This window comes from Lissotriton vulgaris, chromosome 11 (assembly GCF_964263255.1).
Source record: "Lissotriton vulgaris chromosome 11, aLisVul1.2, whole genome shotgun sequence".
In the NCBI taxonomy this organism is placed as follows: Eukaryota; Metazoa; Chordata; class Amphibia; order Caudata; family Salamandridae; genus Lissotriton; species Lissotriton vulgaris.
This window is the reverse complement of record NC_141699.1, coordinates 155,043,362-155,068,669: the sequence shown is the minus strand read 5'-3', so window position 1 is coordinate 155,068,669 and position 25,308 is coordinate 155,043,362. Positions and strand designations below refer to the sequence as shown.

Here is a 25,308-nt window from a genome sequence, read left to right as displayed (position 1 = left end):
CTCTAGCCTTGGTATGTCCAGCCCCCTCATGAAGTCCCCAAGGGACCCATCTACCATAGGGTCGTGTGGGCCGTATAACGTCCCATAGTAATCATGAAATGCTGCGTTCACACTCAGCTGCGTTGTGGCCATGGTCCCCCCCTGGTCGAGTACCTCCATTATGGGCAAGTGGACCGGGTCGTCCTTTACCAGCCGGGCTAATAAAGGCCCCGCCTTGTCTGCCTGCGCATGTTGTCTACTCGTGTACTCACGGTAGTCAAGGATACGCAGCTCCTCTAGCAGTTCTGCGTGTTGGATGTGTGCTTCCTGCAGGGGCGTGAAAGGCACATTCGTGCCGGCAGCTTCACTCTCCAGTAGTGCCAGGCGTCCCTCTACATCCCGGAGTTTGTCCATCACCATGTGCCTCATGCCCACCCGTGTGCTCATCGCCTCTCCCCGAATCGTGACTTTAAAAGCATCCCACTCCACCTGGCGGGCGCTCGCCGACCCCCTGTTTATGTCAAAGTAAGTGACAATGGCCATCTCTAGTGAGGCGCGGAAGGTCGTGTCCTCTAATAATTCCGGGGTAAGGCGCCAAGTTGGTATGGGAGTTGGGATCCTACCCCATTGAAAAGTGACTTCCACCGGGCTGTGGTCCGAGAAAGTTTTCCCCATGTGTTCCGCAGCTAGAACCGACCCCAAGAGTGGCGTGGTGCAGAACACATGATCTATTCTGGTGTGCAACTTATGTGGTGGTGAATAGAATGTGTATTCCCTGTCCCCTACGTGTTTGCCACGCCATGCATCTGTTAGTTGCCAACCCTCTGCCCACTGCACTAGCGCCTCCGCCTGTTTCCTACTTTCCGTGGCCTGTAATGGTGGGTGTGATCTATCCATCGAGACGTCTAATACAGCATTAAAATCCCCTCCCAACAACCAGGGAAGATCTGCCCAATCTGCTAGCACTCCGCTAAGCGCCACTAGGAACGCTGATTGGTTCGAATTCGGTGCATATACACTCCCCAACACAACAGGGCAGCCATCCAACAACCCTCGAACAAGTACATATCTGCCATTCGTATCCGCCCTCAGCTCCACCATCTTGAAGGGGACCGAATTCCTCAGCCATACAGCCGCCCCTCTCGAGAAGGCCGAGTAAGAGGTGGCGAACAGTTGACCCTTCCATTTTCTAAGCAATTTCCCACTTTCTGAGGTCGTTAGATGGGTTTCCTGAAGGCAGGCCACATTGACCTTCCTGCGATTCAGTTGAGCTAGGATTCTATGTCTTTTGTGGACCGACCCCATGCCACGAACATTCCAAGTGCACATTTTATAGTCATTATGGGTCCCCATCCCTAGTGGCAGCAGGTGTAGCCGGTGGATCCCGCACCATGGGGCAGGTATAATTAAACAACCATGAGTCTCGTGCCTGTACAAGAAACAACCCCGTAACTCCCAGGTCCCCGAACAAAACCTTCCGGGGTCCAAACAGTAGAGCCCAACGTGGGCTTGTCTTACAGTTAAACATGTCTATACGGTGGGGGTCTGAGGCCTCTTACACCAGTCCAGAGTCAGCTGGTAGCACTCCATCTCACCAAGAGCGAGGAAGGCCCCCCCCTCCCCCCAATCGCCTTACAGATAGTTCATACATTACCATCCGGCTCGTCGCCTAACCACAGTCATAGGTCATGTGCTTCTTGTGCCGTGATCTTGGGAAACAGCTGCAGGCTGTCAGCAGACCCAGACACCTCCGTGTGGGTGGCAGAGCGGCTGGCTGAGTTGGCAGGGTCCCGGGCGTCGTGTTCAGCCAAAGCGGCCGATGTCAGGCTGACCAGCCCCTCGGCCCCGGCCAATGTCGGTCCCCCAGAGTCCGCGTTCCGGTGCATGTGATCCTTGGCCGCTCCCCGCTGGTGTCGGCCTCCCCGGTGCGATGATCCCTCACCGTGGTCCACTCCACCGGCGTCCTGCGAGTTCGGGGGCGTCAGTGTCACTTCGATCCATTCCGCCGCATCCTCCGGTGATTCAAAAAAGTAGGACCTATTGTTATAAAGCACCTTGAGTCGCGCCGGGAACAGCAGTGCGTACTTCAGACCCCTGTCCCGCAGCATGCGCTTAACTCCCAGGAACGTCGAGCGGGCCCTCTGTACCGCCGGAGTAAAATCTGGATACACAGAGATAGTCTTGTCCTCAAAGCGCAATGGGGCTTTCTCTCTTGCGGCCCTCAGGACCGAGTCACGGTCTTTGTAGTGTAGCAGGCGGGCAATTAAGGGGCGCGGTGACGCTCCTAGTTTAGGCGGCCTTGCAGGCATCCGGTGCGCTCTCTCCACACTGTATAGTGGTGTGAGGTCTTGGGGATCCACTACCTTTTTTAGCCAGTCCTCTACGAATTGGGTAGGGTCTTTCCCTTCGCTTTTCTCTGGAATACCCAGTATGCGCACGTTATTGCGGCGGGCCCGCCCTTCCGCATCATCCAGCTTGTCCCATATCAATTTGATCTGCTTGTCCATTTGCTCGAGTTTCGCAGAGTGGGATGTTTGTTGTGGTGTGAGGTCGTCCAGCGCTATTTTGTGCTCTTTGACTTTCTCCGCCAGCTTCGTATGGTCCGCCTTAAGCAGTGTGAGGCTCGTCGCCATGCTGTCCATTCGGGATTCGAGCGCCTCCCTGGACGCCTTGATCTCCATCAGGATAAGGTCCAGTTTCGCGTCTTGTGAGGACTTGCCCGTAGGGGGGATCATTTCCACGTTCGAGGACGCCAGCGGGTCCTCCGAGCCCGTGGACTGAAGGTCGGCTCCAGCTCCGCGGTCCTGCGCCTTGGTCTTGTTTCTGCCCATATTGCGCGTTGTATGTGTCCCCAGTGCTCCTGGTCTGGGCCAGCGGCGAGTGGGTCCCAGTAGAGTAAGATGTCGGTGTCCCCCAAGCACAGCCGCCAGGAAGGGGTCGCCCGGCGCTGCTCCGCCGCGTCCGGCGTATGCAGGAGGCCTCACCAGCCCCCCCCCCAGGGCCCAGCAGTCACTGTCAGGAAAAGGGGGAGTTCAGGAATGGCGGCCCACACAGCTCTCTCGGGAGCTGGTATTGCACTCCGTTGTTGCGTCCGTGAAGGGGGGTAGGGGGCCTCTCAGGGTAAAATGCGGTCTGCGGTGGGGCGCCTGTTGTCCCGGTTCCGCTGCGTGTACCGCACCTTCTGGCCGTCGGCCCAAGTTGGTAAGCGGAGTCCTCGTGGTGCCGGGACGGGGGGGGGAGGGGGAGGCCCTCCGTCAGGCCCGCCGCCGACAATGTCCCTCGTGGTCCCCCCGGGCAGCGGCGCTCGGCGCAGGACAGTCGCGGCAGTGGTCACAGGGGGTCCGCCGAGCGCGGCGGGGGCAGGCGCGCTCAGGCCGGGACCCAACGCGGTCAGCGCCGCTTCCTCACCAGGCAGACAGGGCAGAACGGCAGTCCTCGTAGGCAGCGCCCTCACCGGTATCAGGTCCCCGGGACGTCCAGCAGATCTCTGTCCCCTCCTGTGGATCCTCCGCAGGCGCGCTCCGGCTCACCGCTCCTCAGCGGCCCAGGCTACACCCGCAGCAGCCCCAGCCGGCGCCGGCCGCCCCCACACGCCAGGCCGCTGCTCCACCACGAGGGTCAGGCCGCTCCCGATGCACCGCCAGCAGACAGCCGTCCGCAGTCCTCCCCAGCCGCTGACCGGCGTCGGGGGTCCGCACCGCCTCCCGGGACCGGGGGGTGTATCGTGGCGATCGGGGGGGGGTAGGGGGTAAAGGATAATCAGCTAGTGTTGTTGGCTATGGACGGAGCCTCGCTAGATCGCGTCCGCCATGCTCGGTCCTTGGCCACGCCCCCATGCCCAAAGAGGCATAGGAAGACTGGAGAGAGCACAGGCTTGGGGAGTATTAGTAGACGACCTGAAGAATATAGACCAGGAGTCTGCCCCCAGCACACCTCAGGCCGGGTCTCGACCGATCAGCCCTAATAGCCAGGAACAGGAGGGGAGAGAAGGGGTGTCATGAGCGGACCATAGCACCCTAACCTCTACAGACCTGAAGGTTTGCGTGAGTTCGGCCCATGGCTTAGCCTATAGCGAGTGAGACCCAGAACACATGTGCAGCGAGAGACACAGTGGCAGGTTAGTCGACAGCAGCGAGGGGTGGGGCGATGCGGAGGGGGGCAGTTGGGGGGGAACTGTTAGATGGTTATATTGGATGGCAGTCCTTTACAACTAGAGCTGCATAGTACGGCGGAAGTCACACAACAAGAAGAGATATGGACGAGTGACTAGCTACATAGCTAGGAATAGTTCTTTGAATTGTTAACCAGGAATGTCTATGATTAGGAAAAGAATTGAGTACGTACTGCTGATATTTAATTGCCAATAAAATATGTTTTAAAAAAAAAGTCTGGGGAACTAGAGGAGATTGGGGGGATAATTTTCCACACCTGACACCTTCGCTCAAAGGTTCCACAGAGAAGCCACTTACTTGAACCGGTCACATCGCTGATGGGAAATTTTAACCAATAAAATTCTTACATCTAACTTTGATTCCCAATACAAAATCTTGATAGTTGCAGATCAACAAAACTTTGTTTCCCATTTACACCCTAAGTATTACAATAAGTTCTTCTCAAAAAATACATTTAGGCTTCCTATGGCTTTCCCTCAGTTAGTACATTGTTGACAATTATGGCCTACTCAAGAAATTCACTCCCCAACCAACTCTGTCATCAAAAGCTTACACTTAACAGGTACCTATGTTGTTTCCCAAATATATTGTTCAAATATGAGCTTCCAAACTTAAAGTTTTAGAATGCTTTTTTGCGGAAAGGTATAATCTAAGAAAAATCCACAGCTATTAATATCAGGAAAATAAGTAACGTCTTTGCAGTCAGTGATTTGCAGATCTGAAAAACGAACTCATATTAATGCATTTCAAGTCAGAATTCCCCGTTGCTGTGCCAACCAGGGAGGAGAGTGCACTGGGAGGGGATAGTTAATGTGTGGAGGCCTCAGGAAGCACTTACATGTACCAAGACGAATACTGAAGCACTTACATGTACCAAGACGAATACTGACGAATACTGAACATTGACATCTTTAAAGGTGAAAGCTGCTGGGTCTATGGCATGTCTCCAATCACGGGTCGATCAGAAATACCACATCAGTATTCCAATGCCCAAAATGACCAATACTAAAGCTATCTATAATTCTAGGATGCAGGAACATCATGAGATTCATAGTGTGCTCCGATGGTTTCCTAAAAATGGGGATTTACCTGTGAAATTGTCAATACCACAAAAATGTCCCTTTTTTAGGCCATTTAACACCCAGAAATTGGATCACCTTTTAGCTAGTGAGGGGAGTGTGGGAATAACTGAAAATCTGACCAAATTGGGAAGTACACAGAAGGCATTTTGTCTGTCTACGTTTGGAAATGTGCCAGAACCTGTTCCCTTATTCTTTTCCAAGCTTTTTCAAAGGAAAGGTTTGGCCTCGAAAATATGTAAAACAAGGGCCAAAAACGGGTACGTTTACAGATGGATTTAAAAATACTAGCTGTATTTTCCTGCCAGGGTACGGTACCTAGAGGGCAGCGCAGACACTGCCAACCCTATTTTTGTACTATTGGATTTCTCCCACGATTTAGGCATGATTCTACTTGCAAAATATATATTAGGTTAAGGGCCAACATTTCCATCACACTGCAGTTTGGCAACACTGTTCTATAAACTGAAGATACATATTTTACTAAAAATGAAATGTAGTGCTCATTAATGTTAATGCTTTAACTTTTTCCAGATGTATCAATAAAAGCTCTTTCCATGTACCTTATATTTTACCATAATGTATGCCCCTGTGTTTGCTTAAAATGGCCTCCATTTTGTGAACTGCTTCAATCTTACAAATGGGAAATGACGTCACAGAAAGAAAGGAAGTGCCGCATTCATATACATTACGACAGCACTACAGGCAGCAGAGGTGTGCTACTTTGCTCTTATCATGTTTTTTACAGCCGGTGCTCCTTGTCCTCCTCTGATGACCTTTCAGGGTCAGGGGGCTGAAGATTGCTCAAGGAGACAGCCTACATAAGAAAAATGCTTTAAAAAAAAATTAAAATAAGAGGGATGGAAATAGAAGATGAGTGGCAGTCCTTGGAAGAACTCCCTGAATATCCAGGGCGAGCCTATGTTTCTGCCCAGAAAAATTTCACTCTGAAATAAAACTGATCCACCCATCGGTATAAATTTTAAATTGGGACAGACAGCCTAAGATACGCAACCTCAAACACCGCTACGCCACCCCGCTCTCAATTGAGTCATTTTTCACATTTACATAGGGATTCCTTATAGAAGAAACCTCACTTTAAAGGTGAATGGACACTATGTCTAAAACAAATTTTCCAAGCTTTGCTCCTCAATCGGTTTGATGGGCAAATGTCCAAACTTAGCATGAGAGGAAAGTTTTCTGCTAAAACCTTTCGCACTCGCACTTTTCTTACCACTTTCTTTTTCTTTTTGCAGAGGGAATTCGCCTACTAAAAGAAGAGTAGAGTTTGCCGAGATTTTCACAACTGTCTTTTTTTTATTTTGCACAATTTATGAAGTTTACAAAGATTGCAGATTAAAAAAAATAACATAAAAGGTTTGGTAGGAAAATCTTTACACACCCTTAACAAGATCCGCTTAGCTTCTATTGTTGATGGATTACGTAGGCTCAATAGCTGTTTTATAATGGAGTTTAGAATGAGTTTTCATTTGTGCTGAGCACTACAAGTGACGAGTTTGTTTAACCTTTGTAGAGAATGGTATGGCTTGTCTATTAATGGCAGTTAGCTGTTTTAAAGCACAAAGAATACTTGAAAAGCATACAACAATGAGAAATATGAACTACTAACTACATCACAAACATGAGGAACCCACACTACACCCAGAAAGATCAATATTTATCAATACAAAAATGAGGTGAATTCAATGGCGGCTGGCAAGGAAAGGGGGTGGCGGGGGAAGGGGAGATTGAAGGTGAAAAAAAAACACTTACCTCTTCGTCCGGCCACGTCTCTCCGCCACCAGGGCCGGACTGGGAAACAAAACCTGCCCCGGCAAAGTGCTCGGCCAGCCCCCCCCTCCCCACTCGGGAGGGTTGGAGGTGCCACCGAGCTCTCTGACCGGGCCGGTTTTCGGCCGATTTTGGTACAGGGCCGATTTGCTGCAAAAACGGCCCTGTAACAAAAAACGGCCCCAGGGGCACAAAACCGGCCCCCACCCGTGCGGCGCACCGGGGGATTGCCCGGTGCCCGCTATGGCCAGTCCGGGCCTGTTCGCCACTTCCCTGCATACATCACAGAACAGAAGCAGGAGATGGAAGCACACACATGCTCCCTCCCTTAAGCCAAGCACAACGCTGCAAAGCAGCATTGTGATTGGTCTGAACGCAGTGGTTTGGCGCTCAGATGGGGAATGGGAGCCTCAGCATGTTCTTCCCCAGACTGTGTAATGCAACCTGGTGGGGAACATGCAAAGTGTGCATGAATGTTTGTCCGACCCAAGATGGCCGGCCAAACAGTCATGCAGACTTAGAGTATGCCCACCACTCCTCCCCCGGTGAACCCAGCCCGCAGCTGCCAAAAATAAAATGATAATAACTAGTTACTATCATTTTTTTTTCACTGCTTTGAAAGCAGTGGGGTGACGCTCCTCCCCCTTAGCAAAGGAGCCACCCCCGGGTAAATTGTATTATCTTCACCTTTTTAATTTAATTCTCAGAGACAGCAGCGAGGTCACACTTCAGAGAAAAGTATGGGTGGTCAGAGGAAAGCAGTATTTTGTATATCCAAAGCAACAAAACGAAGAAAAGAGGACATTGATCTGAAATTGAATATGGAGCCTGACAAACATTACTGCATTGGGAAGTGGGGGGGGGGTTGCCTTTAATGCATCTGCTCATCACAAAAGCTCATAAGGTAGCACATCTATAGTTATACAATAATGTGGTGAACCTTACATGACTATTCCTCCTACCTGGAAACCTGTGATCGAGACCCTGTGAGATTCTACTGTTGGTCTCCGTGGCAACCGAGGAGAGGAATGAGGTGACGTCACCGGGGAATATGGGAGGGAGGGATAAATATATCGCCCGTTCATGTCCACAGTACCACTGCTTGATGGAGCTGACTGAGAGCGCTCTTGCAGAGACAATTTCCGGTTGGACATGGTTAGCTTGCCTCTTGATCCTTTTGACTCTCCCGAGAGGTCCGGAAGAGTGTCCTCAATGACGCCCAGCTCAGTAAGCAGGCCCAAGTCAGAAGTTGTTGAGTCCGAGCAATGTTCCATGAACTCAGCTTCCATGTCCTTCTGTCCATTGTGGCCCTGAGCCCCGTCAGGAGGGCTTTGGTCGTACTCGGTCACCACAATGAAAGACTCCATGCCGAGGTCAAGATTCAACGATGAGAAACTGCAGACAACGTCAGGTTGATTTTTGACCTCAAGGCAGTTTTCATCTTGGCAAATGGGCCTCTCCGCTGTAAGCCTAGCTGAAACACATGATGACATGGTGTACGTCTCAGCTTCATGCAAACTGCTCCCTTATATCTGTAGGAGATTCCAAATCTGAAACAAACAACAATACATTAGCAGAAATATATGCTACAAGACATACAAGCTGTTGGTGAGGTCATACAGTTGTGAGCTACAACATTGTATATGTTGGTATTTTTGGTATGAAACAAAACACTGTTGTGAAACCTAGAACTGAAATGTAAGTCCCTAGGAGTACAGATTTGGGTGAGTCATGATTGTATGTCTTGAATATGTCATTATAGCCTTCTACCAATAATTATCCCAGGTATTAAGTGGCCTCCCCCTCTGCTAGAGGGTTGAGACTCAGCCCAGTGTCTAAAATTCAAGAGGAGGCAAATAATGGGCAGAACAGCCTTCGGCACAAGATTTATAACGATATTAGAACATTCCACGCATGGAGAGAGTGAGTTCCTATAGATTTAATGAAAAAATAAATAAATTGTGAGGCTATAAATATTTTTTTAAATATTGACTTGGATTGCCATCTTACACTTGAAGATCTGAGAATATTATTTTTTTGTAATTTTTTTTATTAACCAGAAAAAGAAAAACAATAACATTTGCTTCAGGAGTCATTACAGTATACATAGTATGGAGATTGGCATACACAAATGCAGAGCGATCAGAGCAATTCAATCCTTCCAGTGTCCCACCCTCCGAACTAGGTAAACAGAGAGTACAGGCGCACACCGTGCACCTTAAAATGTCGAAAACATTCTTATTAGAAGATCTGAGAATCTTTTAATTCCATTCTATTAAAATAACTGATGAACAAATTGAAGTGGACCTGTTTGCCAGATATTTTGAATAGAGACCTCAAATATTCCTGGAAGTATATAGTTCCTTGCACACACCAATTCTCCAAGATCCTTAGAAACACTCTGTGCTCTTTAAATATCCTTCAAAATCTGGCACAAGTTGATGCTTCTGCCAGGTTACATGATAACCACTACACCACAGAAAATTGGGCTCTCACTTTTGAGGTCTCTGCTGAGGTCTCACCTAGGACTCAGGTGGCAATGTAATTTAAGTACCTGTGGATATCAGGAGACTGAAGGGCCAGAGGCAGGTGATGGGAAAGCGAGAAGCGGGTATAGTGCAAAAAGAAAAAAACCGGAAAAAACTGGGACGGTTGACCCAATATTCATCTGCATTAATACCAAAAGTAGGTAAATAGACTACAGCTGGGGCAAAGGGGGTAACCAGGAGGCTGTATTCATGAAGCAGAAGGCTCAGAGCTCTCAAGTTTCCGAAGTTCATGTGTGAGTATCTCATTAAGTCCACGTTTTGGTATTGCAATCTGAACTATTGTGCATGGACCTGGGACGCCTGAGGGCTCTGATGTCAGAAGGAGCACTGTTCCCACAGAGCCTCCAGCAAGCCCACTGCAAACCAGAATGGAGCACCAAAAGGAGTGGCAAGAGGGATGAAAGGAACCAGGGTAAGTGGGTGATAACTAAGGAATTCACATGTTTTGTTCTGTACATAACACAAGGCTAAGAAGGTGCACCACAAATGTTCACTCAATTTTGATTTTGCAATGTGAGATCGTAATGTATCAAAAGATTCTTAAATTGTCAAATATTTTATGTACCAACCAAGTTTTACATTCTTCTTTCTCCCCAAAAACAAACTTAGATTTATCATTACAAGTGTTCATGCTTATTCATATTAGATCCTTACATTGGATCCAAGATTTTCAACAGAGCAGGATTTACCACATGCTATTCCAACTCGTATTTTGTGAGTCCTACTATTGCTTCTTCAAGGCATTCATTTTTACCACAACCACCGTTAGTATATATGGGAATGTGAATACATACAAAGTTTTTTGTGACATTCAAAAAAAGTTGCTTCCAATCCACCTGACTGTAGTGTGTGCCAGCAAATGGTAATGCTGTGATACATTTGAATCCTGATTTTACATTGTTATTTGCAGGGCATAGTAACTAACTCTCCAAATGTCAAGTCTAGCAAAGTTCTTTCTGTAATTGTGACTTTCTCCTGACGTACTACTGAATTTACAGAAATAAGTCACACCTCGTGGAAGAAGGTTTTGTGAAACAAGCCCAATGTTCATTGTATTTTATATCAGATGAGTTTTAAATCGCATTCTGCCGTTCGTGTTACAAAGTTACTTGTATATTGTATTTACCAGTTTAGTGTGTGCAAGTCTCAAAGAATGTGACAAAAATGACAAAAGTGGTCACATTCGATCATTGTTTATGGTGATACTACATGTAATACACAGCAATTGTGAGGTACATATATCAATTTGGCCTATTCAGAATTACCTACATAATGAATCAAGGACTATACATTTTACAAGTAGGAGTGGTGTCACCGGGACCATTATTATTCACATGTTAAGGTGTTTCTTTATTAAAGTGTTCCCACCGAGGTCCCCAAATCTTCTGATGTGTACGGTGCAGCTGCATAAGCGTTTTGATCAACGAGCAGCTATTGTTTATTTGCCATAATCTGGTGGATCTCTAGTGCTTAGTTACATTGTGCTTAGCTAGGAAAAAACCCAGGTTGGTAAGCATTTTTATGCCACTCGCAAGATCCAAATTGGTGTGAACGATCTAAAGGTATTACTACTAGGAACCGCGGCTGTGAGTGTATGGTATGTCATGTGTGATCTGATGAGCAAAGCTAAGGACACAGATTTAAAAGTAACATACCAATAGACCAGATGGAGCACGGGCTATTATTAGCAAACCTTCACCGCCGGTGGCGTTGGCTGTATGAAAGCGCAATGGGCCGCAAGTCCCAGCTCAAAAGTAACCTGCATTGGGAAAGGGGCAGAAAGAAAAATGTGCACCCTTGTTTCTACTCTTCTTATCACGACACAGTGATATGCAGCTCGCTGAACTCCAGTTTTCAGCCTAAGACCTCAACGCGTCAGCAGTCATTTTATGAGGTGTTAAATGATGCACAATATATGGATTCCATACGCACTATATTCCAATCCAATTTTTTTTTTTAAATGTCTTCGACCTTAGAAAAAAAGATAAATGCTGATTACGTGGATCAAAGCTTAAGAGCATTTATGTGTCATTGTTTGGCGTTAGAGCTATCACAGGGTGCTAGTAAGAGTGCTTTCATTAAGCACAAGGTGAGGACATTGAATGAAGCGCTAGGGTTAACACTGGGGGAGAAAGTGATTAAATAAATAATAGTGTTTGCTTTATGACTATTGTTTTGAGATTTTTTACAAATGCAAAGCAGACTGATAATACATTTTGGTCCACTCATTGAATTTAGACCTGAAGAGGTTGAAAGCAAATCAACTGTTAAACTTTTATGAATATTACTAGTGGTGATCAACTATGATTTTAGTTTTTGTACTACAAGGCCCTAGTGAATTTTATTTTGTAGTACTTAAAATGTACTATTTGGTTAGGTTTCATGATTCAAATGTATAATGCGGTGAATTATATTTATATGAAATGCTTAGTAAAGTCTCTTTAACCTGCTCTTCTGGTCTATACTGTTCCACAATGGTAGCGTTTGTTATCAGTGAGTAGTGCTCTGTTGCCCTTGTGGCTAGAGCCATGGCATAAAAATAGCTGTGATAAATAATAAATAAATACCCTTTTACGGGCGCATCATTCCCTTAGGGATGTAACACAAGACTCTACAGCCTCCTACCCTTTCAGGGGACACCTATTAAGATACAGGGCTCCACATTCTGCAGGAGAGGACACATCATTTTTTTCTTCTTCATTATGCCAATGAATTCCTTGTAGCAGCAGCCTGCACTACTGAATGTATTTTGCTATATATATCTAATAATTGTGATAAATATTTTTTGTATGAACTTTTACAATTGGTCTTGATATTCTGGATGAAGAAATTATATACAAAAAAAGATAAGAAAATTTAAATGGTATAAAATATATGAAATAATAAAAATAATGAAAAATGCTATGTCTAGTGTCGCTGTTGAGAGCAAAAGTATGAAACATTTTTATAGAATGTAAAGTTTTGATGTAAGGTATTGATAGGCTACGAGGGAGTATACCTAATTGTTTGTAGTTTCTTTCCCCTCTTCTCCCTAGCCTGAAAAGTATTATTGATAGAGGGGGGTCCCCTATTTTGCAGTAGCAGCAGCCTGCCCACCCATAACACATACTCTGATTGCCAGAACCCCCTAAAACCTGAGAAGGCCCAGCTGTGTAACCAAACAAACTGCAAAATACGACAAATCCGCAAAGAACGGGGTCCAAAGGGCCGCTCATGAAAATGTATATGAACGCATACTGCCTTAAATTGTTTTTAATACCGAGGTAAAATGGCCGACCAGCTTCCGGTTACCTCCTGAGTGGCTGTGAGGTACGGTGGCCGAACAATGCCACCTCGCAACGTTCATGCGCTAATGAGGGAAATGCCAACAGAATCGATTTCACAGACATTGGAGCGTAGAAACGTCATTTATGGCTGCGAGCAATAAGTGTTTCACGTGCTCGCGTTACTCCACGGCGGTGCAGCCGCATACCGAAGAGGTACCACCGGCGAGGGAACAGCGAGACAATTGATTCATCTCAAAGGCGCCAAGTGAGGAAGGAACAGTGCCCGCCCACGCATATCAAACATGTAATTGTGTGATAAGGGCAATGCGCTGTTATACAATTAAGCAATTAAAGTATGACGACAGTGAGACATTGCATTGAAAGCCCCAAAAAGGCAAATATATTCATTCCAACCTAAAACTTATTCACCTTTAACAAGAGAGAAATAGAGACCTACTAAATTGTGAAGCGTGTATATATGAAAAGATGTATGTTAAAAATAGACAACATGGGCATTATGTGGCTATCATTTTAAATTATTATGGGATGTATTGTTGAGGGCCTGTGCCAAGGCAAGGTAACTGTAGGAATCCTGTCAACTAGTGGACGTCAAGTTGCCCCCAATACAAAGACAAAATGGCCTAATTGTCAGGGGTTTGGGTGGTACTCCACCCTGGGTGCCAGTATCCTCAGAAACGCCCGGGTCAACAAACGCTTTATCCCACCAGAAGCACTTTGGACCCATGTTTGATTTATAGTGCACCAGGAGGAGGAGAGCAATATTTGATTAAGATAACAAAACCAACAACCCTCTAAAGAAACTAAGTAGAACCCCATTTGCTCCAGAATTCAACAGGAACCCAGAAAGGAATATCCCAGAAGGTAAGTCAGCATGGATTACAGAAAAGAAAGCCCCCTGTAGAACTGTGTAAGTCTGTAATGCAAGTGCATGGCCAGTAAATATGTGTAGACAAGACTGCAGATGCTCAGTGCACGTGACATCACTCACTTGAGGGCTAGCACTTGAGTTGCTGGTACCCAACGCAGACATAAATGTGCTTTATAGAATGGTCAGTGACCAAAGGTCATAGAAACATGGTGACAACTAGGTAGGTAAGGAGCGTTATGGCAAAAAAACATGAAGCCAGGGCATCTCTCAGACAAACAGGAAAATAAATTGAGCGGTGATCACCAACAAATTATAAAGCATCCTGGTAAAGTTGCAACATTGCCCACCATTGCAAATCGATGAAAAAAAGATGCAGCAGCAGGAACTGTCGTCTCCGGAGAGAAAATATCAGGTAAGTCTTTAGGAGGAACGTAATGATCTATGGGTATTTTGTAAAACTTAGCCAAAGGCAATAATCATTTTCAGTATGTCTGAGAGTCATTTGAAGCACTGTGCAAATGTTGCTCTACCGTTCGATTCAAGCATTCTGTTTGACTATTACAATGGCGTGGTAAACAGTGGCGGCTAGTGACATTTGAAAGTGGTGTGCGTTGAGGATGAGTGGCCATTAGCAAGCGAGCGTAGCAAGCGAACCTGACAGTCTTAAGAGGGGTTCTCTCCCACAAAAGGTTTGAAATAAGAGTCTGCAAATGGGGCATTTTCAGGCACATTTGAGAAAGCAAGAAGGTTAATAAAGTAATTTTGAATGTGTAGTTATGACATCAATAAAGAGATTTCATATGATAATTACGCAGCTGTTTATTCAGTACAACAAAATAACTTCTTAACAGACTTTGAGACAAAGCAGATCACCTCACATTTGCCCAGACAGTGTTAGCAAACAAAGCCTCTTTTTCTATTATTGAAAAGTTTCTGTCAGGCGACTTTCTGCGCCTGTGAAAAGCGCAGATAATTGATTTCTAGATTCCTCCTGCTTGCCCCAGTGCTGTGTGTGTGCTAACTAACTTTAACTCAGCCATTACAGCCCCTCTTCATCGCTTAGTAACAATCAGTGTAAGGTAATGCAGGTTTAAGCTGGCGATTGTGAATTATCAACGTATCCAATTATGCACACAGGTCTGGTAATCCATAAAGATGAATTAGGTTGACAGAGTACTGTGTAATAAGCAACAAATATGACTTGCCCATCGAACATTGGCTTCATATTGGCTGGCGGAGGCTGCGTACTAGCATCGGATAAAGACGACAAAACCTCACTTAGTGGCCCAGGTAATCTGCCTGTCACAATGCAAATAAGACGTGGCAATGCAAAAATGAATGCACACATACTAATGTAATGTCACATCACGTGGTATGTTTTTACAATAGCGTGCAACCAGGCAAAAACCAGAAAAGGAGATAGTGGTTTAGGGAGGCTTACACTAAGTATATACAGGCAAGCAAGGCATCTAATGACAAAAATAGAAGATAACCTCGTACAGTAAATGAGAGATGCACCCCTAGCTTCTCCCATTCAGTCAATGTTTCTGCGCTCCTTGCTCTATCTTATATTCTCAGCTGGGTGTAAGGCTTTCATCATCTCGGTTTTGGAAGCCCAAATCATAATGAACAAAAACTCATGGCAGGCTCTTCCCTTATGGAAATACGCCTCCTGGTGTGCGTTTGATTTTCTAGTCCTCTTTCAGACATTTACGGTATCGGACCCATTGTCTACATCCAGAACTATTGTTGCAAGTATGCTTTTTCTTGTCTAAGCTCTTGCACAGCACGAATAGATGAAGCATTTCATTCTTTTCAGAGCAGGAAGGGGAAAATAAGAGGACTTGTCAGTGTCATGCGCACCAAATAAATACACTGCATGTACTTTGTGGTGCAACAGTGATTGCTGGGTTGCTCGTCAGCTTAATTTAAACTGTTGCATTCTGGGAGCCTTAGTTGTTATTTACTTCAGTGAGCCATAGTATTTATAGTTGTACAGATAGGGAAATAACTTTTAAACCAACTTGGGCATGTGCAATCTTGGTTATTATTTTGATGCCTGAAGCAGCGGAGATATTTACATTAACATATGACATTAAACAACAAGGTTAAGGGTAGAAGTCCATTATGGGATTAAAAAGCAACATGTCAAGAGCATCACGGTACTGTGCAAATAAAGTACACCAAAACTGTGAACAAGCATGCAAGACAAAAGTAAATCATTCACACACCGTGATGTTTTTCCCGCCGACTTGCTTCTCAGGGTAAAAGTGGCTGGCTGTTAGTGTCGATGTCAGGGGCGGCTATAAACAACATTTAGAAAGCTAATGATGAGGTTTCTGACCTGATGCGTGCTACGGGCTGGAACTTGAAGGCTGGTATCACATCTGTCTGTCGCAGGCAGATTAAACCGATCAATGGGCCTTCCAGTGATCACTGTGTGCCAAGTTACATTTGTTATACTATTCTCACTTGTGTTGTTTCCTTCTTTCAGGCCTCCGTTGTAGGAAAACGAGATGAGGCCCCCTCCGAAGCGACAGGTTCGGGCTCAGTCAGGCTGCTTTTTAGGTTTCGCCTGTCGAAAGCTGCGCACTGTGTAGATTTTCGCACAGGCGAAATCTTATGTCTAGAGTGTGTGTGTGTTGTCCAGCCCCTCTGTTCCATTGGCTAGCTCCATAAATGGAGGCTAGCCATTGGAACAGAGATCTGTCCGTCAATGCCGAAGCAGATTCGTGGGCGTTCCTGAGAATTGTAGGCTTTTACCCACGTCATGCGGCTGTGGGCGTTTTTTGTTTTTTTTAATACGTTTGTTTTGGTCATTTCTTTTAAGATGGCGCCCGGTGGAGAGTGATTCCAGCCCCTGTCCCGCACCCCGTCCACGCATGCGAAGAGCCCGGGATGCACCGCTGACCACATGACGTCGTACAAATAGTCCGCATTGTCTTCAAAGTCAGGCTCGCGCTGTACCAGCAGTCAGGACAGAGCCCGTGCTATGCTAGCGGCCAGGAAGAAACCCTAATGCACCGCCGCGTGAGCAGCTGCCTGTGCCCGCACAGACCGAGCGCCTACTGCACCAGGAGGGTCGGTTTTCTAAACCGGAGCATGTCTGCCGGCCGGGGGCACCGAGCGGTCACTGCACCAGTGACAGGAGACGACTCCTTCCTATGCTGCGACAGCGCGCCACCGAACCCAAACACACGGGGACCCTGCGCTGCCAGAGGCACATACACCCCACCATCTTTGCACTGCTATTGTTACTTCGGGGGTAGGAAGCACAGCCTGCGACGCTCCATTGTGAGGAGTCTCCCTCCGCAGGGCTATCAACTGAGGTCCAGCGACACAGATCGCACTGCTCTTACTTGCCAATCTCCCCGTAGAGCTGGTTCTAGTCGGTGAAGCGGGTGCCAGTGGCGGTGATGGCAATGGCGATGGCGTGCGCAGCCTGGATTCCAAGATCCAGAAAGATACACAAAGATGGCCATCAAATCCAATGGCGTTGCAGACTGCCGCTAGTCGGGCAGATGCTAAACCAGTGTCGAGGCTCTGGCCCTGTGCGGTCTGTGGCCTTTTGGACTTCGTCCATACTGTACCCATCTGGGGCCATGGAGGGACTGCCTCGAGCAGCTGCTCGGCATGGGGCCGGAGGCTATCAGCACTTTCCGGGATTCTATCACTTTCAGAGCTGCTGCTTCCCGCAGCTTTATCTCATCTCCCCATCTAGTGCCGGCTTTCCACTCTTGTGTGATTTACACGAGCTCTGCCCAGCCCCGCGCGCTGCCTGCAGACACTGAAGGGAAACAAATCACAGAACCAATCTGCTTATTACTGCCATGAAATATGCGGCGCGCATTATCTTTTTAAATCTGTTCTGAAAGGCGCGCATGTGCTTCTATCTATAACAATTATAGGAATGCGAACAGAAGAAAACAATGCCAGAAAGAAAATGATGGTGCTTACTCTGGGGTTCGCATTTTTATAAATACCGGCACAGCTATGAAAAAAGTATGCCACTTTGCAATCTGCACTTAACTTCCGGCTCTGTGCTCTTAACTGCAAATTACTAATTTCCACATCATCGTCAGATGCATTGAAAACACACATGGTCGTACGTTTCTGTACAATGGCGTGGGGGTGTCGCTTAAAACGATTACTCTTTGCAGTCCCACTTCGCATCAGCTGCCTCCTTTGATGTGGACTGGATCGAATCATTCGCCGCCCAGCCACCTCGGATTTACTCACTACAGGTAACCTCTTGGCTGAGATTTACCTACCTTTTCACGCCGTGTTCACCTGCCCTGCCCCTATTCCTTTCACCGCAGGTCCAGACTCATGGTTTCCTGCTCCTGCCCTCCCCGCACGAAGGAGTTGGAATGGGCTGAGCGTGTCATTGTGGTTGGCAGCTCCATGGAACAGTGTGCATTAAAATGCGTACATGGTACCTAGTATGGCATTAGAACAAAATGTCACCAAATGTTATGGTTATGATGCTGACATCACTGTGTTTGGCATGGAACAGACTTGGGTGTGCAACATGTTGCCCTGAGTTTCACGTCATGACATCATGTGACGCATTATGGGCGTTTAGGGGGCATTTTAACTAGGCAAGGAGGAAATGTGCCAGGTGTGTCACAGGTGTGAGCTACGTATTAAAGGTAATGTTGAGTGTTTCTCTGACGCTGGTACAAAGGTGGGATGACGAACTGAGTCAATCAATCAGTCAAATAACTTTATTCGCATTTAGTAAATGCATAGAAGTAAAAGTAGTTATCACAGTACGAATTGATCAAGGAATAATTCAAAACAGTTAAAAATTAAATGTATACATTTTTCCTTTTAAAAGATATCAACATTTATATGCATCCACATTACTGGAGCTAGCAGCTAGACATTTATGAGAGGAATTTTTGCAGTAATCAATGTATGATGATAACACCCTCACGTGTGGTTTGTTCAGAATAGCCAAGCACTGGAAACATGGCTGTGCTTGCTTCCCTGCCCCCTGGCTGTGCTTTCTTCCCTGCCCCCTGGCTGTGCTTGCTTCCCTGCCCCCAGGCTGTGCTTGCTTCCCTGCCCGTGCTTGCTTCCCTGCCCCCTGGCTGTGCTTGCTTCCCCGCCCCCTGGCTGTGCTTGCTCCCCCGCGCCCTGGTTCCCCTTCCCCTGGTTCCCCTTCCCCTGGTTGTGCTTGCTCCCCTGCAACCTGGCTGTGCTTGCTTCCCTGCCACCTTGCTGTGCTTGCTTCCCTGCCCCCTCACTGTGCTTGCTTCTCTGCCCCCTCGCTGTGCTTGCTTCCCTGCCCCCTCGCTGTGCTTGCTTCCCTGCCCTCTTGCTGTGCTTGCTTCCCTGCCCCCTCACTGTGCTTGCTTCCCTGCCCCATGAGTGTGTGTGTGGCTCTGGGTGGGTGTGTGTGGCTCTGGGTGTGTGTGTGTGTGGCTCTGGGTGGGTGTGTGTGTGTGTGTGGCTCTGGGTGTGTGTGCGTGTGTGTGTGTGTGTGGCTCTGGGTGTGTGTGTGTGGCTCTGGGTGTGTGTGTGGCTCTGAGTGTGTGTGTGTGTGGGTGTGTGTGTGTGTGGCTCTGGGTGTGTGTGTGTGTGTGTGTGTGGCTCTGGGGGTGTGTGTGTGTGGCTCTGGGTGTGTGTGTGTGTGTGGCTCTGGGTGTGTGTGGCTGGCTCTGGGTGTGTGTGTGTGGCTCTGGGTGTGTGTGTGTGGTAGTAATTGCTGTCGGCTGAGCTCGTCCGTAGGGTACAATAGGTCTCACATTTGTGAGAGATTAAGCTAATGGCAATGTAAATGACAATGCCATTTATTTATCTGTTTTCAAAACCAACACATAAATACAATTTTTGTCATTTACAATGCCAATAGCTCTAACTTTTCCAAAGGCGAAACCATTGCATTGTAAATGCTTGTTTCCTAACGTTGTCAAAAGCGAAACCACATGCAGTTTAACGTGATACTGTACAGCAAATTATTCAGGAAAGGCACCCCTCCTACACCCCGCCCCCTCACAGGATGACCAATCCACTACCTCTTTGTCTCCTTCAGCCGCAGCCTGGCCCACCCCCTCCCACTGAAATGAACAGAGTTTTGTTAACTCCTTCCCGGGCCACTGTAATGTGCTCCCGAAGGCCTCCTTGAAGATGGCATTGCAATTCACCACTCCGTCTAAAATTACGTCACTTGTGCAGCTTGTGCCTGCAGGTCGAGCATTATCTCGCCCTTGGCACATGCGCAGCAGAACATGTCCACAATTATTGCCGATCAGCAAGTCGTCATTTGTTTGATGCTGGCGCAGCTGGGCGTTTATCCTCATCGACATTTTGCTTCTCCTCAGGGTGGTAGGGAGGGCAACGCCCTATACGCCCATTAACACCAGCTGCCCCTGGTGGTAAACACAAGGAACTATGCTCAATCTGGCACAAACAGCTTTACCAAACTTCAAGATACAAGAGCAACAATCTGATGTCAGTTTATGTGTTGGCAAAGAAGCTGAAAGATACCCGAGAAAAAAAACATATGACTTTCAAAGAGTCTGGAGAATCTTTTGCGGGGTAGAAAATTATACACCTTGGAAAAGCTTTGAACAATCACCATCGAAATAGTGTACCCTTCCAACAACAGAATCTCCACAGCAAAGTCAGTAGAATTAGCATGCCACTTTTCAGGATAGGCTGTGGCATACCTGCAGGTTTCTCGTGAGATGCCGACATTAAGAACACATTTGGACAAAAAGGACTACAGGAACGACTAGAGAGTCCTCTGTAACCAGAAACCAAGGAATCAGGGTACCACAAAGGACATTCTTAGTGGGAAAGGACAAGGCTTTTGCTCTACTGAGCAACGACATTGAATCTTTAGAAATGGTGGTAATGCAGACAAGAAAGCACCACCTCTTCAAAATGATCTAAAAACAGCATAACAAAGGACTTTAAGTAACAGGGCAAGATTCCTAATAAAATCACAAAGATAAGGCATTAGGCAAAACGCATAAGGACCTGATTATCATCAGCAGTAGCTAGATATTATGTAGCTCTAGAAGTACGAGATGATACCTAAATACTCATAGAAGCTATGGTAAATATGAGAGACTCAGGAAGATCACACTAAGTTCAGTCTCTCTCCATCTTTTTCCCTTGCTCTGTGTTAGCTACCGCTGCGACTTGTTAGCTGTTAGTGTGCAAATTCCTTCTGTAGTTATCACTCAATAACTCATGCTAGTGGGGAGTGAAGGGGCGATCAGGTAGGAGCTATAAACATGGCAGCATTTTTTTTTATTTCAAGTACTTGGAGCAGAATGGTTTAAATACAATACAGACCTAAAGTTAAACACTTCGTTTGGAATAGTTGCCTCTTAAGCTACGTGACAGCAGCTTTACTAGACATTAGAGTGGGTCTGGTGAGGCCTCTGGAAGGGCGCTCATCTTACACTAGGAATAAACAGAGGCTGAGTGGTCCAAACTGGGTGCTACCCTGGGGAGAGACTGGGAGGAAGAGGGGGAGGGTGTGAGCGTTCCACTAGATTAAAAGGCACCTCTCCCTGAATGAGTGATCGCCTTCTGATGATCTTGGGATGGATGTCACATTTGTGGTGTGTGCAAACAGGTCAATTCAGAGGAAAGGGGCCTTTCCCCAAACATTACTTTTTCCTGTACACATGATTGGTATCAATCACTTTTAAATCCAAGCTACGGTGTAGAGTTTTTTTGTCCATGTTATTTGTGTCTAAAAGTTGCTCAGTGGTGTAAACATATTGTCTGTGTCAAAGCGCTAACCTGACCTACACAATCACCCCATCTCCATTCTCCACGTTGGCCAGCACCAGTTTTAAGAACTATAAAATCAAGGGCACACATAGCTGTCATTAGTGCACCAACTGCAGTGTGGCACTGGGACCAAAATTATAAGGGGCCCTTGCACCGCAATTAAGGGTTTCTTTTACTATCCAAAAATGAAGCACAGTGGCCCTTTATCTTGCATGAATTTAGACCCACGAATAGGGGTTTGCAAAGTTTTTTCTTGCAACGATCCCGTATCACTCACATAATTATGAAATGAACAAAAGGGTCACAATGTTCTAAGCAACTAGAATTTTTAGTGTAAAAATAGATCATCACAAGCTTTTAATAGTATATACACATTTTCACCAGTTTTCACGCAAGTTTAGTTTGACACCTCGTTTCCTTTAAAGTGTTGATACTAATGGGGAAAAACTGTTCACGATATCATATTCAAAATTCTGATCTTCACCCTCCCATCTAAATATTTTAAGAACAGAAGATGAGAACGTGAAAAGGAAACTTTTAGTGTTATTTGGGGCATGGTTTATTGCAAATTATTAACTAGAGAGGAAAAAAACTTTACTTAGGCATAGGAATATGGAATGCAGGAATCTGTGTACTACATTAAGACCAATAATCAGGAACTACACAAACCTAGTCTTGCAATGAAAACTTTGCACATTCCTAACCTTTTCAGTCCTGAGAAGGTAGAGGCAGTCTTTCATCCTACAAAAATACAAACAGGGGTAGAGGGGTCCTAGTGAACATTTTTAAGACCAAGCGTGGATATAGTCCACAAACCAATAGAATATAAACAACAAGGATATCCACTGGTCTAGAACTACATATGGCTAGGTAGAATATAACGATGTGAAAAAGCATACCTATGTCATATGGATACTTCATTACATATATTGCGTTAAGTTAGCATGAGTGTATTACATGTTTAAACAGCCGGTTTGCCTTCGGCTTCAGTTTTGCACACGACACATACTTGTTGTTGTAGCTTTCACCCTAGAAGCGGTGAGGTGGTTTATTTGAGAATAATATGTTATTTCTATGCTATCAGCTTCGCCTGGTACACTTGGTACAACTGTCTGCACACTGAGAGCTGCACACTCTAAGATTAACCTAACACAAGGTTGCTGGGAGGCCTGATCCTCGCACCACATTAGACATAACACAAATAATGTTGATGCCAACATTTTGGGCTCTACGCGGGTTTAAGATAGAGTTACACGGAATGAACGTAGACACTTGGTGCTGCGCATGAAGAGAGCTGGTAGCTGTTGATGTGATCTGCTCCTACTGACATTGAGAGGTATGGGGCCGCCCTGCTAAAGCCCGAATGAGACCTTCATATATATAAAATAATATGCTAGATAGGGTGCGCGAAATATAGGTGATATAGATTTCTATAGAATTTGCATTATAACATGCTAGCACCTTTTGCTTACTATGGATTAGTGACTATGCTGCTGACTCTGATTTTTATAATCTGCATTTTGGTATTATACAAGATACTGCGTTTGAGAACTTTGCATTGAATAATAAATATTTCAAACTTGCACTTGTGTTCTTTGACTCTCAGTTTTGGTTTGAAATGATTATATAACGAAAGAGTGTTCATGTGTTCCACGATTCCTGAGGTATTCTAAAGATCATGTTCTGGTTTGTCTAAGACATGGATCATTCCATAATGATCCATGAGACACTGTAGCTAGCTAGGTAAGGGGATTTCTGACACTGAGATGAGTTTTGGATCATCCTAACTCACTGAGGTTCTAGATCTCTATGCACAGTTCTGTGGGAGAACGGAAACCCTGCTACATGGCGCCCAACGGATTGGTTGGCCTTATTTCATGACACTCGAGTAGTATATCATTCATACCTTGACACCTTCATTCCCGTTTCCGGTAAACGGTGGTGTCGGAAAACCTACCTGTTTTTGAAATAGGTCTTTTCAAGCTTGAATTCTTCTGTAAACGGTTTCTTTGAATTACTACCCAGTTGTGCTACAAAGTGTTCTTTGTCTTTTTTCACTTCCTGTGCTAACATGGCCGTGGACATAGCGCAGCATAGCCGCGTCGCGGTTCGCGACCACTTGCGGGCATATAATGTCCCTGCGGAAGGTTTGGCTGTGGTTCTAGTGGTGAGTGCGGAACATGCGTACCCGTACGAATTGTTTTATTCCTGGGTGACGTTTCCGGAAGTAGACGCTAATTCGGGTGTCTACCATTCATACACTGCCTCGGCTGTTCCGGCGGCTTATGCTCCGTACAGGGCACTGGAAGTACCTATAGATGTTTGGCAGCACGGAGTTTGGTTTGGTGGCGTCCTACCCCATTCTTTAACGGCTCCGAGGTTAGGTCCGTTGTCCATTCCGGGCACAAACTGGCCCGCCTTGGGTGGATTTACTCCTCATCCTAATCGCGCCACTTGTAATGTGGGTGATCTGCGGCGTCTTCATGATGTCGCGGTTGACGTGATTAGAGCGCTTGTTCATTACATTGGTCGTAATATTCATGGCGCAGCCCCCGCAGGTGCGCAGCTTCGAGCGGAACAGGCTGGTTTGAAAATCAGTCCTGTCTTGGTGAATTCCGTAATGGGCAGAAAGCCAGAGAATAAGGATGATTTTCCTTACTGGCTTGCCGAGAAATTCGACCAGCTGGAGGCTGTGTTTCCTAATACGACTCCGGGTGAAAAACACCGGATTCTTACGCTTAGTTTACCGAAGGATTTAGCCCCTGAACTTGCTGACTGTGAAACATGGGGTAAGACATTCGCAGCGGTTTACTCGAGGTGCTATGGCACCCCGTCTGTGTCTAACCTGTCTGCGGTCCTTAAACGTGTACAAGATGATCACGGACCGGAGTCGGCGGTTGAATTGGGTATGCGCCTGAGCGGTTCGTTTGAGACAGTTTGCGGTCTTATCCTTGCGAATGTCAAGGGGGATGCAGTGAACTTTCAGGTGGCCAATGCTCTGGCGTTAATTCCCGAAGCCGAGAAACCCCGTCAGTTGGCAAGGATAATTGTGGCGGCTTATAAAACGGTTGGCCGCACTTCTAAGGGTTTAAAAGCGTTTCCTGAAAAGGAGAAGAAGCAGCCCCAGGGACAGTCTTCGGAGACAGGTGGTCAGCCCAAGTCCAAAAAACAAAATTGGCCTAAAAAGCAGAATCAGGGTAAGCAACAACAACAACAGACACAGGTTTCTAGTCCGGCGCCTTCACAACCTGCGCAGTCGGATCGAGTTTATGAATTGCGCGATCGCGCTACGATTAAATCGCCTGACAGATATCAGGCATCTGACCAACGCTCTCCTCGTTCCTTTCAGGACTCATCGGCTCCGTCAACCGGTGGTGGAGGGGGCGGCAGGGGCAGGGGTGGCCAGCAAGGACGTGGCCAGCCCCGCACGCGAAGTGAAGGGGATCAGCGGGACGACTCTACGCCAAAGAGACCGCAGTTTGCCAAGAAGAAAGTCGCAGCCTTAACGGCGCATCGATATGCCCCAGATAGTGAGAACGCGGCTTCGGAATCTGACGTGGGCTCTGACCTTGCTGGACAGCGCGGCGGAGATTACCATAGTGAGAGAGGCCCTCCGTCCACTGTTGAAGGTGACAGCGACTGAGACTTTTATTGTGATTGAAACAGCTGATACACATGTTGCTCCCCCTGAAAGACTTTTTGAAATTGTCCTGTTAATTGAAGGTGACATGCAGCGAACTGTAAAAGGGGTATTTTGGGAGAATCTTTCGGATACGTATGACATTTTGCTTTCGGAGGCTGACTGGCCCCCACCTTTTGTTCTCG

The 25,308-nt window shown here is 46.5% G+C and overlaps 1 protein-coding gene across 4 annotated transcripts in view; it reads right to left on the bottom strand.

Annotated features, from left to right (window-relative positions):
• Window positions 1–25,308, bottom strand: part of CAMKK2 (calcium/calmodulin dependent protein kinase kinase 2) — a 360,738-nt gene that overhangs the window by 180,356 nt on the left and 155,074 nt on the right. For all 4 annotated transcript variants that reach the window (XM_086943001.1, XM_086943002.1, XM_086943004.1 and 1 more), the window contains exon 2: window positions 7,984–8,571. In XM_086943001.1, the coding sequence (XP_086799127.1) occupies window positions 7,984–8,514 (531 nt within the window). In that variant the 5' untranslated portion in view covers window positions 8,515–8,571. The remainder of the gene's footprint in view (window positions 1–7,983; window positions 8,572–25,308) is intronic.